At 32.7% G+C, this 15,630-nt stretch overlaps 1 protein-coding gene across 4 annotated transcripts in view; it reads right to left on the reverse strand.

The window, feature by feature from the left end:
* Positions 1-15,630, reverse strand: part of LOC144373589 (transport and Golgi organization protein 1 homolog) — a 164,489-nt gene that overhangs the window by 130,715 nt on the left and 18,144 nt on the right. For all 4 annotated transcript variants that reach the window (XM_078036615.1, XM_078036617.1, XM_078036620.1 and 1 more), the window contains exon 2: positions 2,950-3,004. In XM_078036615.1, the coding sequence (XP_077892741.1) occupies positions 2,950-3,004 (55 nt within the window). The remainder of the gene's footprint in view (positions 1-2,949; positions 3,005-15,630) is intronic.

The raw sequence follows: 15,630 nt of genomic DNA on the forward strand, positions 1-15,630 counted from the left end.
CCAAGAAACAAATACTTGTAATTAGTTTGTATAACTCTGACCCAGTACACCCAGTCTGAATATCTTTGACTGATATTAAGGACTCCTGTATTATATATATATATATATATATACTTGATTATTTTAAATTCTCTTATGAAAAAAATTGCTTCCAAGTTAGATCTACAAGTCAAAAGCAGATTGAGAATGAATTAGTTCTCCTGTTAAATCCAGGGCCATTTGTGTAGCACAGATGTTGAAGTCTGAATAATGCTAAAAATACAATACCTAGCTTTCTATTTTAATTTGTACAATGTCAGAATCCATACAGAGTTATATCCAATATTGATAAATAGAACTACATAGATATTTAAATTACCAGTTTATCAGAAAGTACCCTAGTCTGTAAATTTTCTTTCCAAAGTTTATTTTTCTTAGTTTATTATCAACCAGTGGTGCAATGGAGCCATGATGTTGTAACTGAACCACTGGAGCACTTTGTCACTGGGCCTTCTGTAAATGATGCAATTCTTGCAAGCTTATAAGTAGTAAAGCAGGAAATCAGTTGTGATAAATTTTATATACTCTTGCATACATTCCTGGGCTTGATTTGGGTGAATTTTCAAGGAGATTCACTTCATATTAGTTTATATCAATTTGCTATATGTTAGGATCCCTTAGCGGACTTTAAAAAAAATTGTTTATAACATTGTATTAGTCAACTCTCTGTCACTATGATAAAACACCTGAAATGATGAAAGGAGAAAAGATTTAGCTTGACTCAGGATTTCAGAAGTTTTAGTACATGGCCACTGCTCCAGTTGCTTTAGGCTCATGGGGGCAAAGTGTCATGGCAGAGCTCATGGAAGATGTGGCCTGTTCACCTCATCCAAGCCAGAAAGCAAAAAAAGAAGAGAGGAAGGAGCTTTGCTTCCAATTGCTCCTTCAAGTTCATGACCCCTTGACCTAACTTTCCTCAACTAGACCCCCTGTCATTATGGCTCTATCAGCACCCAGTATTCCCATGGCCTAGAGACCAAGACTTTATCACATGGACCTTTGGGGAACATTTCAGTTCCAAAATATAGCAACCACCAGAATTTTTAATGTAATTCATCAAGAATGTGGCCTGAGAATCAGTATTATTTTAAAAGTCTAATGTCTTAATATCACTGTGCCTCCACAGTTAAGAATCACTTCCTACCATGGCTTGCTAAGTAAAGAGTATGCATGCCAATTTCCTAAGGAACACCAAAACTGAAAATTCTTACACTGGTAGAAATTTGTCCTCTTAACCTTATTGAGCACTGTGAATGGAATGTGTTCTACTAGTCCATTGTCAAGAAGTCCCTCTTTTATCTACCATGGTAGGTCCATTCAGTGCCTTTCACCACAGTCACGTGTCACTTAATGGTGGGATAAAGCCTCAGGAACATTGTTGGACAATTTTGTTATTATCCAAACACCATGGAGTGTGCTTACACAAACCTAAGTGATGTTGCCTGTTACACACCCAGGCTCTCTGATACCACTTATTGCTCTTAGTCAATAAGCCTGCTCAGCATGTTACCATACAGAATACTGAAGGCACCTGCCACCCAGTGCTAAGTATTTGTGTATCTAAATATGTCTAAACATAGAAAAGTAACAGTAAAATTGCTAGCTGATAGAAATTTTCAGCTCTGTTATAAGATTATGAGAACACCATGGTATAATCATATACATGGTCCATCATTGACTGGAGAACATCATCATGCAGATATAAATAGCAGATCTCTAGAACTTATTCATCTTGCATAATGGAGTACTGGCAATATTTCTTCCCTTGGGGATTATTCAACAATAACTGGAGATATTTTTGTTGTTGTTATTGCAACATCTTTAAGGATGCTACTGATATCTCTTAAGTAGAAGCCAGAGATGTAAGTAAATTTTCTACAAGAATTACATAAGACACTTTCCATACATTAAGCAAACAATTATCTGCCCTCAAAATTCAGTAGTGCCAAAGGTGAGAAATTTTGTTCTCACAAAACATTTACTTAAGAGGCTTATCTTTAAATTTCTCTAGTATCTATAATAATATGTCTAGTCAAAGTCCTTCTTAGGGCACATTAAATAACAACATGATCCAAATTAAAAACCCCTTAAAGCTCATAAAATAGATGACACCAAAGTAGCAGCAATTTAATTATACATTATATTCTGTTCATAAAATTTAAACTTCCGTGCAGTGACTGATAGTACCATAAGAGTGGTACTTTCAAAAGTTACCAGTTTGACCAAGCAAAAAAAACAATATTTGAATCCTTCAAACTCTCTGGAGTATACTTCTATGCAGAGTCTTTCATTTGATTCAAGATAGAAAGAGAAAGAGCCACTTAGAATGAATCTGAGATAGACTGTTACCCACATGAGAACCCTCGAATAATCTTGAAAGCAGAGAATTTGTTCAGGTTCCAGCAGCAAAATCAATCCTTTCATTACTGTGGTTGTACATTTACACTGCCCGCTGCCACCTAGCTCTGCTCTTCTCCTCTAAAGAATTGGGGTCTTAAATGGACACCGAATTTAATTCTTTTTGAGCCCCTTTCCCTGCCTAATTCTGCTTGCCCAATCAATCCATGTATTTGTAGTGAGGCTTCTAATCAATGATCTTCCACTACTTTCTCATGCCAATGAAAAACACAGGAGTAGACACTTGCCCCAAGCTGCACCAAGATAGTTTATCTTCCAAACTTTGAAGGTAAAGACACAGGAGGGAAAACCTGAAATAATCTGAAGATTTCTCTAGGGGGCCAGGTGTCACAATTCTTAAGGATTCCTAGCTCCTGTAACTCTTCTCGATTCCTACCTTCTATGTTCCAATCAAGCTTAATTTTGTGATCATGTAAGTCAAATTCCTAGAAATTAAATATTGTATTTTGTATGAGAGTAGAAATATTTGTGTACTGTTCATGAGTTACTTACCAGTGTTGTAATCTTGGACTGGTTTCATGATTTCTCTTTGCCTCCATTTTCTTATCTGTAAAATGAAAATAATAACATCATAAATATATCATAATACTGCTTTGAGATAATCTATGCAAAGCACTTTATTAAGTAAAAAGTAAGCACATAGTAAGAGCCAAATAAATGTGATCATTATCATTTTATGGATGATATTAAATCTTTAAAGTATTTTGAAACTAGAAATTTAAAGAAATTTTCTTATTAATTCAAGTATTCTTGGTGTTCTAAGTAGAAAAATCATATTGTATATAATTAATGGTAATTTAATTCTATTTTTAACTTTTATTTTTTAACTTTTCTTGTCTATGTGTATTTTTGAGAATTTTAAAAGTCAGAACTTTAACTGATATATTTTAAAAGAGTCTTCCTGGGGCTGGGGATGTGGCTCAAGCAGTAGCGCGCTTGCTTGGCATACTTGCAGCCCGGGTTCAATCCTCAGCACCACATACAAACAAAGATGTTGTGTCTGCCAAAAACTAAAAAATAAATATTAAAATTCTCTCTCTCTCTCTCTTAAAAAAAAGAGTTTTCCTGAGTTCTTTGTTAAATTTCATTTTCTAAATTTCCCAGGTTTCTTTAAATTCTTTAAGGTTTTAATTGAGGTAATTATTATTGGTTGATTGCTACTTTTTCTCCATATATCCTGACCTATCACCCTACATTGGGTAATAATATTAAATTCATAGCTGTCTCTTCATCTGTTTCTCAAGTCTGTTTTTCACATTAATATGATTTAGTTTTATTTTTATTATAAGAACACTTAACATGAGATCTACCTTTTAAAGATTTTTCAGAGTACCATGTAATATTTTTTTAGTAGGAACACAATCCAATTGAGTTATATTCACTACCTTCAGGTGTCACATAATGATAAAAATGTATTATTAGATGATTTTTACTGTTGTGCATACATCACAGACTGTACTTACACAAACCTACATGGTAAAGCATTCTACACACTTAGGCCATATGAAATAATCTATCACTCCTAGGCTATAAACTACATAGCATATTACTGTACTGAATATTATCAGCAATTGTAACACAGTTACATAAACATGCATGTTTATTTTTCTAAACATGTCAGAAAAATACAGTAAAAATACAAGGTAATAGAAAATTTCAGCTCCATTAGAATTTTATGAGATCTCCATTGAATATGTGATTCATTATTGACCAAAATGATATTGTACAGCACATGACCATTATTCAGTAGTTGTCTAACTTATTCACTTTGCATAACTGAGACTGGATACTCTTAAATTATCAATTCCCCATTTTCTCGTTTTACCAACCGCCTGGTAATTATCATTATACTCTCTACTTCTATAACTCTTAGAAACTCACTTAGAGAAATCATATAGTATTTGTTTTTCTTTGACTGGATTATTTTACTTAGCATAATATCACCAAGGTTTATCCATCTCATCATATATTATAGAATTTTCTTCTCTTTAAAGTAGAAAAATTTCATGTATGTATATACCATATGTTTTTTTTTAAAAAAGAAAATGCTTTTATTTTTTAAATACATGGCAGTGGAATGCATCACAATTCTTATTACACATATAGAACACAATTTTTCATATCTCTGTTTGTATATAAAGTATGTTCACACCAATTCATGTCTTCATACATGTACTTTGGATAATGATGTCTATCACATTCCACCATCATTGCTAACCCCCTACCTCCTCCCTTTCCCTCCCACCCCTCTGCCCTGTCTAGGGTTTGTCTATTCCTCCCATGCTTCCTCTCCCTACCCCACTATGAGTCAGTCACCTTACAGCAGAGAAAACATTCGCCATTTGTTTTTTGGGATTGGCTAACTTCACTTAGCATTATCTTCTACAGCTGCATTCATTTGTGTTCTTTTTACTTTGTTGGGAAATGGAGAGTAAAATGGTTTCCACATCTTGACCATTGTGAATAGTGTTGCAAAGAACATAGGAGTGCCAATATTTCTTCAAGATCATGATTTAAGTTATATTTTACATAACCCAGAAGTGGCATTGGTAGTTGATATGGTGTTCTATTATTTTGAGAAAACTACATGTTGTTTTTATAGCATACATATAATTTTACATTCACAGTACAAAAGTATACACAGTTTACATGTCCTCCATATCCTCACCAACATTTGCTATCTTCTTTTTTTCCCCATAAGATAGCTAACCTAACAAATGAGAAGAGATATCTTATTCTACAATTTCATAACAATTCGTGAAAAGGACATCTTTCCATATATTTCTTGGGAATTTATTTCCCTTTGTAGAAATATTTATTCAACTCTTAGACCATTTTTAATTGAATTATTATTTTTTTGCTATTAAGTTGTGGGATCTTTTTATATAATTTTGATTTTAATAGCCTACCATATGGTTTGCAAACATTTTCTTCCATCCTATAGCTTGTGTTTTTGCTATATTTATTGTTCCTTTTGCATTGCAGAAATGATTTGGTTTTATGTAGTTACACTGGCCTGTTTTCTTTTCTTTTTTTTTTTTTTTTTTTTTGCTTTTTTTAAATCTGTGCTTTTGGTGCCATATCCAAGAAGTCAATACCAAGACCAATGTCATAAAGGTTTTCCTCCATATTTTTTCCAGAGATTTTGGTTTCTGATTGTAGGTTGAAATCTTCAACTCATGGTGAGTATTTTTTCCACACAATATAAGATAAGTGTATAATTTCACACTTTGTATGTGGATATCCAGTTTTCCCAACATTTTTTGTTGGAGACTATCCTTTTCCAATTGTGTATTCTTGGAATCTCTCCTGAAGACTTACCATGTAAGTATAGGTTTATTTCTGCTCTCTGTTCTATTCCTTTGGTACATCTGCTATTAACATACTCTTTGGTTGTTGTAGCTTTTAAATATATTTTGAAGTTATGAAGTACTATACCTCCAGCATTGCTATTCCTTCTTAAGATTGTTTTGGTCATTTGGGATTTTTGTGATTCCCTAGGAATGTTAGAAATTTTTTTTCTGTTTTTACAACAAAAACACAAACATTATTTAAAATGCCGAAGAAGTCCTCAGCATTTTTGTGGGGGCGTCTGTAAATGTCCTTGTCTTTCCTTTCATTATTGAAGGACAATTTGGCTAAGTATAGTAATCTTGGTTGCTATGTTATTTTTTTTTCTTGAGGTGCTTTGAATAAATCATACCACTTCTTTTATCTTGCAGGATTTTTGCTGAAAATCTGCTTTTAGTCTTAGGACAATCTCCTTATACGTGGGGGTTTGGTGTTCTACTACTGTTGTTAAAATTCTCTGTTTTAACTACTGGCGATATGATTATATCTCAGTTTGGACTTCTTTGAATTATCCTTCTTTCTAGTCCTTTGGAATTCCTGGATTTAAATGTCATTTCCTTCCCTATTTGAGACAAATTTCCAGCCACTATTTTACTTTATTCATTTATTGTTCTCCTGTTCTCATTGAACAATTTAATGGTAGTTATTTTAAATTCTTGTTTTGGAGATTCATATATCTTTGCTTAATTTGGGTCAGTTTCTGTGATTTTACCTTCTTCCTTGTTTCAATTCTGTTTCTCTTTCTTCATTGTCTTTTACTCTTTGTGTTCATATGCACACAAGAGAAAATTTGCTACCTTTTCTATTCATAGATTGGTTTTTCACAGGAGAAGATACATCATCGATTAAACCAGCCAGAGATTCTGTGGACCCCTCAAACAGTTGTGATGGTCAGAACCATAGATTTTGTTCTTAGTGGCACCTAGTTATCTAGAGCAGGCCATGTTGTCATCAGTGTTCAACAATAGATAATACCAAATCCAATCCCCCAGGTATGACTTGGAGAAATTGGAGTGTTTTATGCTACGTTCCACACTTTTCCTTCGCAGGGAGCATTTTGATTATTTGTTCTCTCTTTGCTTTGTATTGGGCTATGAACAAAAGCTATGATGAGTGCCATGCTCCTTTGTTCCCTGCTGATGGATCCTGTCAAAGGCCCAAGCCAATCTCTCAGGCAGCACTAGGAAAAGTTCCAATATTGGATGTGTAATCAAAACCTTTTCCTCCTTAGAGAGAAACCTGGAGTTGAGGTTTTCTTCTGTTACATGGTGCCATGCAAGGGAAAGGGACCACAGGGTGTCTCCAGTCTCTCTACTACTTTTGATGTGGTTGATTTTGCTTTCACCTGGATGCAGGGAAATTCTGACTAGTTTGTGGATTTCTCACAAATGGCATCAATTTAATTACCACTAGTGAAACAGTTTGTGTATCATGGAAAGGAGAGTCCAAGGCTTTATATTTCATCATTTTCCTCCTTGTTATAAATTTTCCTAAGTTTATTTTCTAACCCCTGTAGTGTGCATTGGAATTCTCCAATAATCACTTATTTGGAAAAATATGTTGTTGTTTCAACATGCTTTTTTTCTGATAAGTTATTGTTCATGTTACATAATTCCTTTGTATTCACCCATGTGCTGTCCTTGAATAGTCGATAGAGAGCCAGATTGTTCACTATTTTCCAGTAGAAATGAAGTCATCCCCCATTGGTGGTAGTGGAGGAGCAATAACACGGCACTCCTGTTTTTCTTAATCACTGGTAGTATCAAAGGGGCCCAGAGGAAAACCAGGCATTCTTCCCACTTCAGATTGAGAAATCTGCATGTCTACTCTACCCTGCATATAATTAGATAGGACAACCCCTTCCTCTGTGAGAGTAGAATCTGAGAAAAACAAAATAAACTTTAAGATTTAAATAATCTCAGGAGTATAATTGTATAATACCCACATATACAAATTTTAATTAAAAAATCTATGACCAACAACTCAAATAGTCAAACTAAGCAATATTTCAAGTAATTACCAATATAAGAAAATGACATATCAATAGAATTTCAAAATATACCCAAAGGAAAATAAAGCAGTACAATGAAGAACCATACATTCATAAATTGGACAACAGGATGAAATAGATCAGTGTTTTTTAAAGGACAACCACGCCCATCCAATATGAAATACATAATTTGAATACATCTGTAACTCTCAAGGCCCAGATGGTTTACTGGAAAATACTACCAAATGGTCAATGAAGAAAGAATAAATGCCTTATCCCTAAGGATAGCAATACAATAAGGATGACTTCTATCACTAATCTTATTTGACATAGTTCTGAAAGATTTTGTGATAATGCAAGAAAGAAAATAGTAGGAATGTGGATCAGAAAAAATATTTGTACTATTTTCAGTTCACTATGTAAACCTGTCTGATGAATCAAAGAGATAAAATCTTCTACATCTAGTAACTGAGCCCATCAATGTTTCAGGATATAAGACCAATATATACAAATTAATTCTATATCTATACACTAGCAATAAACATGTAAATATAAAGGTTAAACATACAGGGCCATTAATAATCTCTCAGAATAAAACTGTAAATCAAAATAAATAGACAGGACTTATATGTTCAATCAAAAAAATATTGATGAAACAGAGATAAACCAAAGAAAACCTAAATAAAGGAGACAATATACAATGTAGAAGGATTGGAAACAAGAGAGGAAATATAGCAATTTCCTACAAATTTATATACTTGTTTCATAAAATTTCATCAAAATCATAGCAAGCTATATAAATACGGGCACAATTATTCTTCTTTTTTTAAAGAGAGAGAGAATTTTTAAATATTTATTTATTTATTTACTTTTCGGTAGACACAACATCTTTATTTTATTTTTATGTGGTGCTGAGGGTCAAACCCAGCGCCCCATGCATGCCAGGTGAGGGTGTTACCACTTCAGCCACATCCCCAGCCCCCAGGCACAATTATTCTAAAATGTTTATGAATAAACCAAAGAACTAGGATAGGCAAAATAATTTTGAAAAAGAATAAAACAAGAAATCTAATCACTTTCAAAATTTATTATATCTCTACAACAGTCAAGACTGTTTTATTATTTGCAGAACACACATAGTACAATAGAACAGAAAAGGGAACATGGAATTAATACAAACTACAATATACTCCATTTTTGACAAATTAAAAAATCAAAGCAATAGAAGAAATTTAAATTTCCCAATAAATGGTGTTGTGATATTTATACTTCCTTAAACAAAAATAAGACCTTAATATAAACTTCAAATCTCATATAAAATCACCTCAAAGTAGATCAGAGGCCTAAATGTAACAGATATAATGATATAATATTTAGAGAGAACTATAGGAAATTTGTCACAACTATGATTAGGCAGAGTTCTTAGATTTGACACCAAAACCATGATTCAGAAAAGAAAAAAATAGTAAGTTAGACTTTATTGAAATTAAAACATTTTACTTAGAAAAACATTCTTTAAAGAAGATGAAAGGACAGGCTACTGACTTGAAGAAATGTTTACCAATCACAAATTCAGCTTAGTACTAGGGTTGAGAATACACAAAGAATGCTTAAAACTACAGCAACAGCAATAACAAACAAAGGTATGGACAGAGAATTTATATTAAAAAAAGCTATACAGCCTACAAACAACCATATAAAAAGATGTTTCACATCATTAGTAAATGGAAAATGCAAATTAATACCACAAATCAAATATGGCTATATACCAATCAGAATCACTAAAATAATCAATAGTGACAATGCAAAATGCTGTTGAGAATGTAAACTGTACCACTTATGCATATCTAATGGAGATATAAAATGGCACAATTACTTTGAAAAAGAATTTAGCATTTGCTTAAAAATTAAGCATGCAAATATGATATGACTCAGCAATTGCATCCTGGGCATTTATCCCAGAAAAATAAAAATTTATGCTCATTCAAGAATCTGAATAAATGTCAAAAGATTTATGCTGAGGGAAAAAATAGAAACAATCCTAAAAGTTATCCTACACTGTAGAGTTCCATTTATATAATGTTTTCGAAGTGACAGATTTATAGAGATGGACAATAGATTAGTGGTTGTCAATGGATATGGTGAGGGGATGGTTATAGCTATGTAAAAGCCACAGGAGAGATCTCTGTGACTAGAGAAATATTCTGTATCTTAACTGCATCATGTTGTGGTTTAGATATTACGTGGTCCCCCAAAACTCATGTGAGATAATGCAAGAAACTTTAAAGGTGAAATGATTATGTTATGAGAGCCTTAACTTAATCAGTGCATTAATCCACTTGAATGCATTAACTGGGTGGTAACTAGGCAGGTAGAGTATGACTGGAGCAAGTGAGTCATTGTGGGAGGCATTTGGGGAATATATTTTATCCCTAGAAAGTGGAACTGCTTTCTGCTTCCTGATGGCCATGTCCTGAGCTACTTTCCTCCACCATACTTTTCTGCCATTTCTATTGGGCCCAGAGCAATAGAAATGGCTCTCTATAGACCGAGACCTCTAAAGTTCTAAAGGTGAAGTTATATTTAGGGTTTTAAAGCCATGAGCTCCAAATACACTTTGTTCTTGTCAGGATTTTTTGGTTACAATATAGAAAAACTGATTAAAACAAATGTCAATATTCAGGTTGTGATATTGTACTACAGTCTGACAAGATGTTACTATAGTGGTGAGTGGATAAAGGATAGATAAGATCTATTATGCATTAGCTTTATAATTGAATATTGCTGTTGGTTAGATGTGAGGAGTCCTGAAAATGCTCATGTGCAAGACAATGCAAGGTTTAGAGGTGAAATAATGGATTATGAGAGTCTTAACCAAATTGGTGAATTAATCCCCCAATAGGGAATAACTGGGTGGTAACTAAATACAGGTGGAGTATGACTGGAGGAGGTAGATCATTGGGGTATGCCTTTAGGACATGTATTTTGTCCCTGATGAGTACACTTTTTCTTACTCTGCTTCCTGGTTGGATGTCCTGAACCGCTTTCTTCTGCCATAACCTTCTGCCATGGTATTCTTACATCTGACCCAGAACAATAAAGTTGGCCATTTGAAATCTTTGAAACCATGAGTGCCAAATAAACTTTTTCTCCTCTAAAATTGTTCTTGGCAGATATTTTGATCACAGCAGCAAAAAAGCTGACTAAAACAAATGTATGCTACTATTATCTCAAAATAAGTAGCTTAATGAATGAAAAGTCATGATTTTTAAGGAATATAAATAATAAATAGAAGTGTCGGGCTAGGGATGTTGCTCAATGGTACATACTTGCCTAGAATATGTGAGACCTTGCACTATATCCACAGCACTGCAAAACTAAAACAAAATTAAATTAAAATGCCTTGATTTTTCTCAAATACAGACACCATTTATCATGGAACTTAAGATTAGTGAAAATATACTTTCATAAATTTCCTAAAGTTCACAATCTAATGACTAGAGGTAGTTTGTCCTGAAATAAGCTACATTTATATCATAGACCATAGGAATATACTTTTCTAATTTGGTTACAAGAAGAAATTCCTTGTAACACATTTATATATATATAAATAATCACCATCCATGTATATGTTTTACCAATGATGTGCTATTTATACATAAATAAGGAGGTAATCACAGACTTGTATCTGAAATTTCAGCAGAGTTATTAAAATACTGTTGACAAAATTCATAGCAAAAACTTGATATTTAGTAGAACAAGGTAAAATTAGAAAAGTGAAGGTACATTGTGCTTCTCTTTCTTCTATAGGGTTCAAAATACATTTATTTTTTCATTTCCTAGAGAATATTTTAGCAAGGCTAGCTATTGAATGTTTCATCTACTAATATTTACAGACAGAAAATATAATTTTTGCCTGAGTATTGCTATATGGGAAAAAGATATTGCTATTTTACAGGGCTTTTTATAAATATGCTATTGCTAGTTTTTAGCAATAGCTATTTGTAACTAATAAAACCTATAGCATCCTTATAGTTTGCAACAAAACATTACCAACATCTTATTGACTAAAGGGGCTGCTCCATGATTATATATAACTGAAACAAATTGTAAACCAATAATGGAGACATGAAAGCCAGCTGGATTTATAAGGAATTATTTCCAATGTGCAAAAACATAGTTAATACAACATGAAGGACTGGTGGGGAATACCAAGTGATAGATAATACAGACATTTTTCCTCACATGTACCCCTCCTCCCAAAAAAACAAATCTAATTTCATTTGTATTCCAAAGAAATTTTCAGAAAGAAAAAGCAAAATTGCCAATTTGACAGAAAGCATTTATCCAAAAAAAATATTATAGACATCTGCACAATGCAAAACAAAAATGATTTGGCTGCAACCAGAATTTATTTTGTTATCACTGGAAACTTTGTCTTTGGCAAAATTATCAGGTTTTTTTAATCAAATGTCCTCTAAAATATGGCTGTTTTATATGATAGGCTATTGTTACTTTCTGGCTAAGCATGATGAACTAAGAACATTTATCATATGGAACATTAAAAACCAAGAAAAGGGACCAGAGGGCACATCTCAGTGATGGAGTACTTGCCTGGCACACGTGAGATTCTGTGTTTGATCCCCAGCAATTGTGCACGTGTGTGTGTGTGTGTGTGTGTGTGTGTGTGTATTCATATATATACCACAGAGGAGAGAACTACAGATTTCCGTGACTTCGGGGTTACATCCTGATAAACCCATTGTGAAATTAAAATAATTGAAGAAAAAAATGCATTTAATATACTCAATCTAATGAACACCATAGCTTAGAAATGCAGTGTAAGCTGGAACAAAGTGTAAGCTGGGGCATCCACAGTTTACCCTTGTGATTGTGTGGTTGACTGAGAGTTATAGCTTGCTGCTTCTACCTACAGGATAGTATTGCATTGCATATTTCTAACCTGGACATGATAAAATTTCAGAATTCAAAGTATTCTCAAAATATTACATATTCCATTTATACCCCATAAAGGTAACCTGGAAAAATTATAATCCTTCTTCCACTTTCAAATAATGTCCCTTTCACAATTTTTATACTATTGTTTTTTAAATGTCAATGATTGACTTTCAGGGTTAATAAGCATAATTTTTAAAAAATCTATTATAATTTGTTAATCAATCTCTAAATACGTATACAAAACCTAATTTTCATGCTCTATGGAATAATTTCCAAAATAGGTGTAAATACAACAAAAGCTTAATAGTTAATAGAGGAGAATAATCATTTCCAAATTATACATTCACGTAAACTTAAGATATAATTATTTTCATAATATTTAAAATAACCAAAAGTTAATTTTTCTTCCTGCTTTTGACCCTTCATTCACTCAATCAAAAAAGTATTTTGTATGCCTTTAGTTCAGACACTGCCTTGTATTTGGAGAAACCTATGGTTTCCAAAATCCCCTTGATCTAGTCCTAAAGAAGACCAAGTGTCGTTTTTCTGTAATGTTACAGGAAAAGTAAAGTCACTTAGAATAGGCTCTCGGCAGGTGAGCACATCATTTTTCAGCTGATTTTTACTATCTTCTAAGCAAATATTTCACCTAACTATAATGTATGCACAACCTATGGCTTAGTGGAAGAAACGATATAATGAAGTAAAATGTCATTTATGAAGTACAACTTTCTACTTACTGTCTAGAAGACAAAGGCCCAATTGGAAGTTTAAAAATGCTGAACAATAACTAAGTTTTCATACTGAAAGATAAGACCTGAATACTGAAAATCACTCTTTCTATGGAAACTGCACAAAGAACAAAGCTTGCACATACAGGAAGAAATCAAGACTAATTTTACCTTCTATAGAGAAAGGATGTGGGGTTTGGGTAGAATTTCCAAATCCTACACAAAGAAAGTATGTGTTCAGATAAGTATAACTCCTGGCAGAGCCAATTTAATCAACCATTCTTCCTAAGATGTTTATGTGACTTCTGAGAAAGAGGGAACTTTTCTAACAAAGAATACATTGCTTCCACTCTGAGTAGCACCAGTTTGTCAAATCCTGATGTGCCATGGAGGACAGGCACGGACTAAGACCACTACAAAGGGAAGGAGAAGAAAAAGAGGAACATTGATGATCAAGCAGTTAGTTGTTCACAGCAGTGATTTAAAAAAAAAATCCCCTTCTACATCTAAGCAATGGGATGAGTCGTCTCCTAAGGATGCACAACAAAACTGCAGAAAATCATTTACCTTGAAACAAACAAAAAAAGAGGATCATTCATTTCAAAACAAAACTGTAGTGCACAGCATTCTACTACAAAATTCAAATAACCATGTAAGCATTAAAGAAGATTTCTTTGCACAATAGGAAGAAAAAAATATTAGCTAGAGAGTTCCACTTCTGGCCTACAAAGTATAAACATGTATTAAAGGCAAGAGAACTCTGAGGGCAAGAAAAATTAAAAAGCAGAGACCAGCAATATTTGACAAGAGCTTAATTCCTTAATCCAGTTCCTGTAAGATTCCATTTAGATTTCCATATGAGCCATAAACAGCCTTGGAAATGGTTTTCAAAAATCATTAGGTCTACAAAATTTATGTACAGCTCACAAAATTTGCATTGACCAAATCCTCATTTAACAATTCTCATTTACTTCTTTAATCCTGCCTAACCAATTTTAATATCTATAATTTGCACATTGTGAAAGAACATTCACATATACTTTACATGCCTATGCACAGTAAATTCATAGTGTTTTACTAGTTGTGTTTATGAACAATATTAATAAAGCTATGATGTGTGTGAGCATATATATGTATATGTAGATGTATTCCTGAACATACATATGCTAATTATCAGACATTGTATATAAATACAGTGTAAAATATTACATACATATACAAAATATTCATAGTTATGTCTACTTATGATTTTCTATAGAAATGCACATATAAAACTTGCATGCCAGTACACACTACATGTACATATATGTACATATATATTATACAGAGAGAGAGTGAGTCTATGCCCATTGAATAAGATAGAAATATTTATTTCTTTAAGATGTCCATCACGATTCTAAATAGGCACTAAGGATGTCATCATGGCAACATAAATATTTAAATTGTCACACTGTGATTTACAGCTATAGATGTTTATTCTTCTGCCTCCCTATTGTTTATATATTGTAAGTAAATTTTGTTTTACTTATACATGACCTCTTCCAATATTAGATAATAAAAACATTAAAACAAATTTTAAATAATCAAATAGCATTTTGAAAAGGTATAATTATTTTTTCTAGATCAATTTTTCCTCTTTTGCTCCACTGTGAACAGATCAGATGTGTCACCAGGAAAAAAAAAACTTTAGCCAGATGAATCTCGACCTGCTATCATGAGAGGATCTAAGGTCAATTTCATTTATGTCAAAATTGTTTATAATTTAAACTTACATAGTGGAAAGTCAATAGAGTAGATTGACAAATCACAAAAGAATTGAATAGATATACAAAAGAACTTACCATTGAAGGAAAATGTAAAATATATATTTTTTGCATTATTTAGGTACATTTAGAATATTAAAATATTAATCTAGAGAGGCAGATTTTAAGAGTAATACTTACCCAATTGACATTATTGGATTAACAGGGGAAGATTAAAATTTCTTTACAACATTTATTGATAGCATTTTAAAAATCATTATGGCTACATAGAGCTACCAATTGTAAGCAGGAGGAATATATAGCATTTAAATAATTACCTTGGGCTTAGATAATATTCTAAATATCTTAATTTCATTAACTCATTTAATTTTCAAAACAA

The sequence above is a fragment of the Ictidomys tridecemlineatus genome, unplaced genomic scaffold, assembly GCF_052094955.1.
Source record: "Ictidomys tridecemlineatus isolate mIctTri1 unplaced genomic scaffold, mIctTri1.hap1 Scaffold_44, whole genome shotgun sequence".
NCBI classification, from domain to species: Eukaryota; Metazoa; Chordata; class Mammalia; order Rodentia; family Sciuridae; genus Ictidomys; species Ictidomys tridecemlineatus.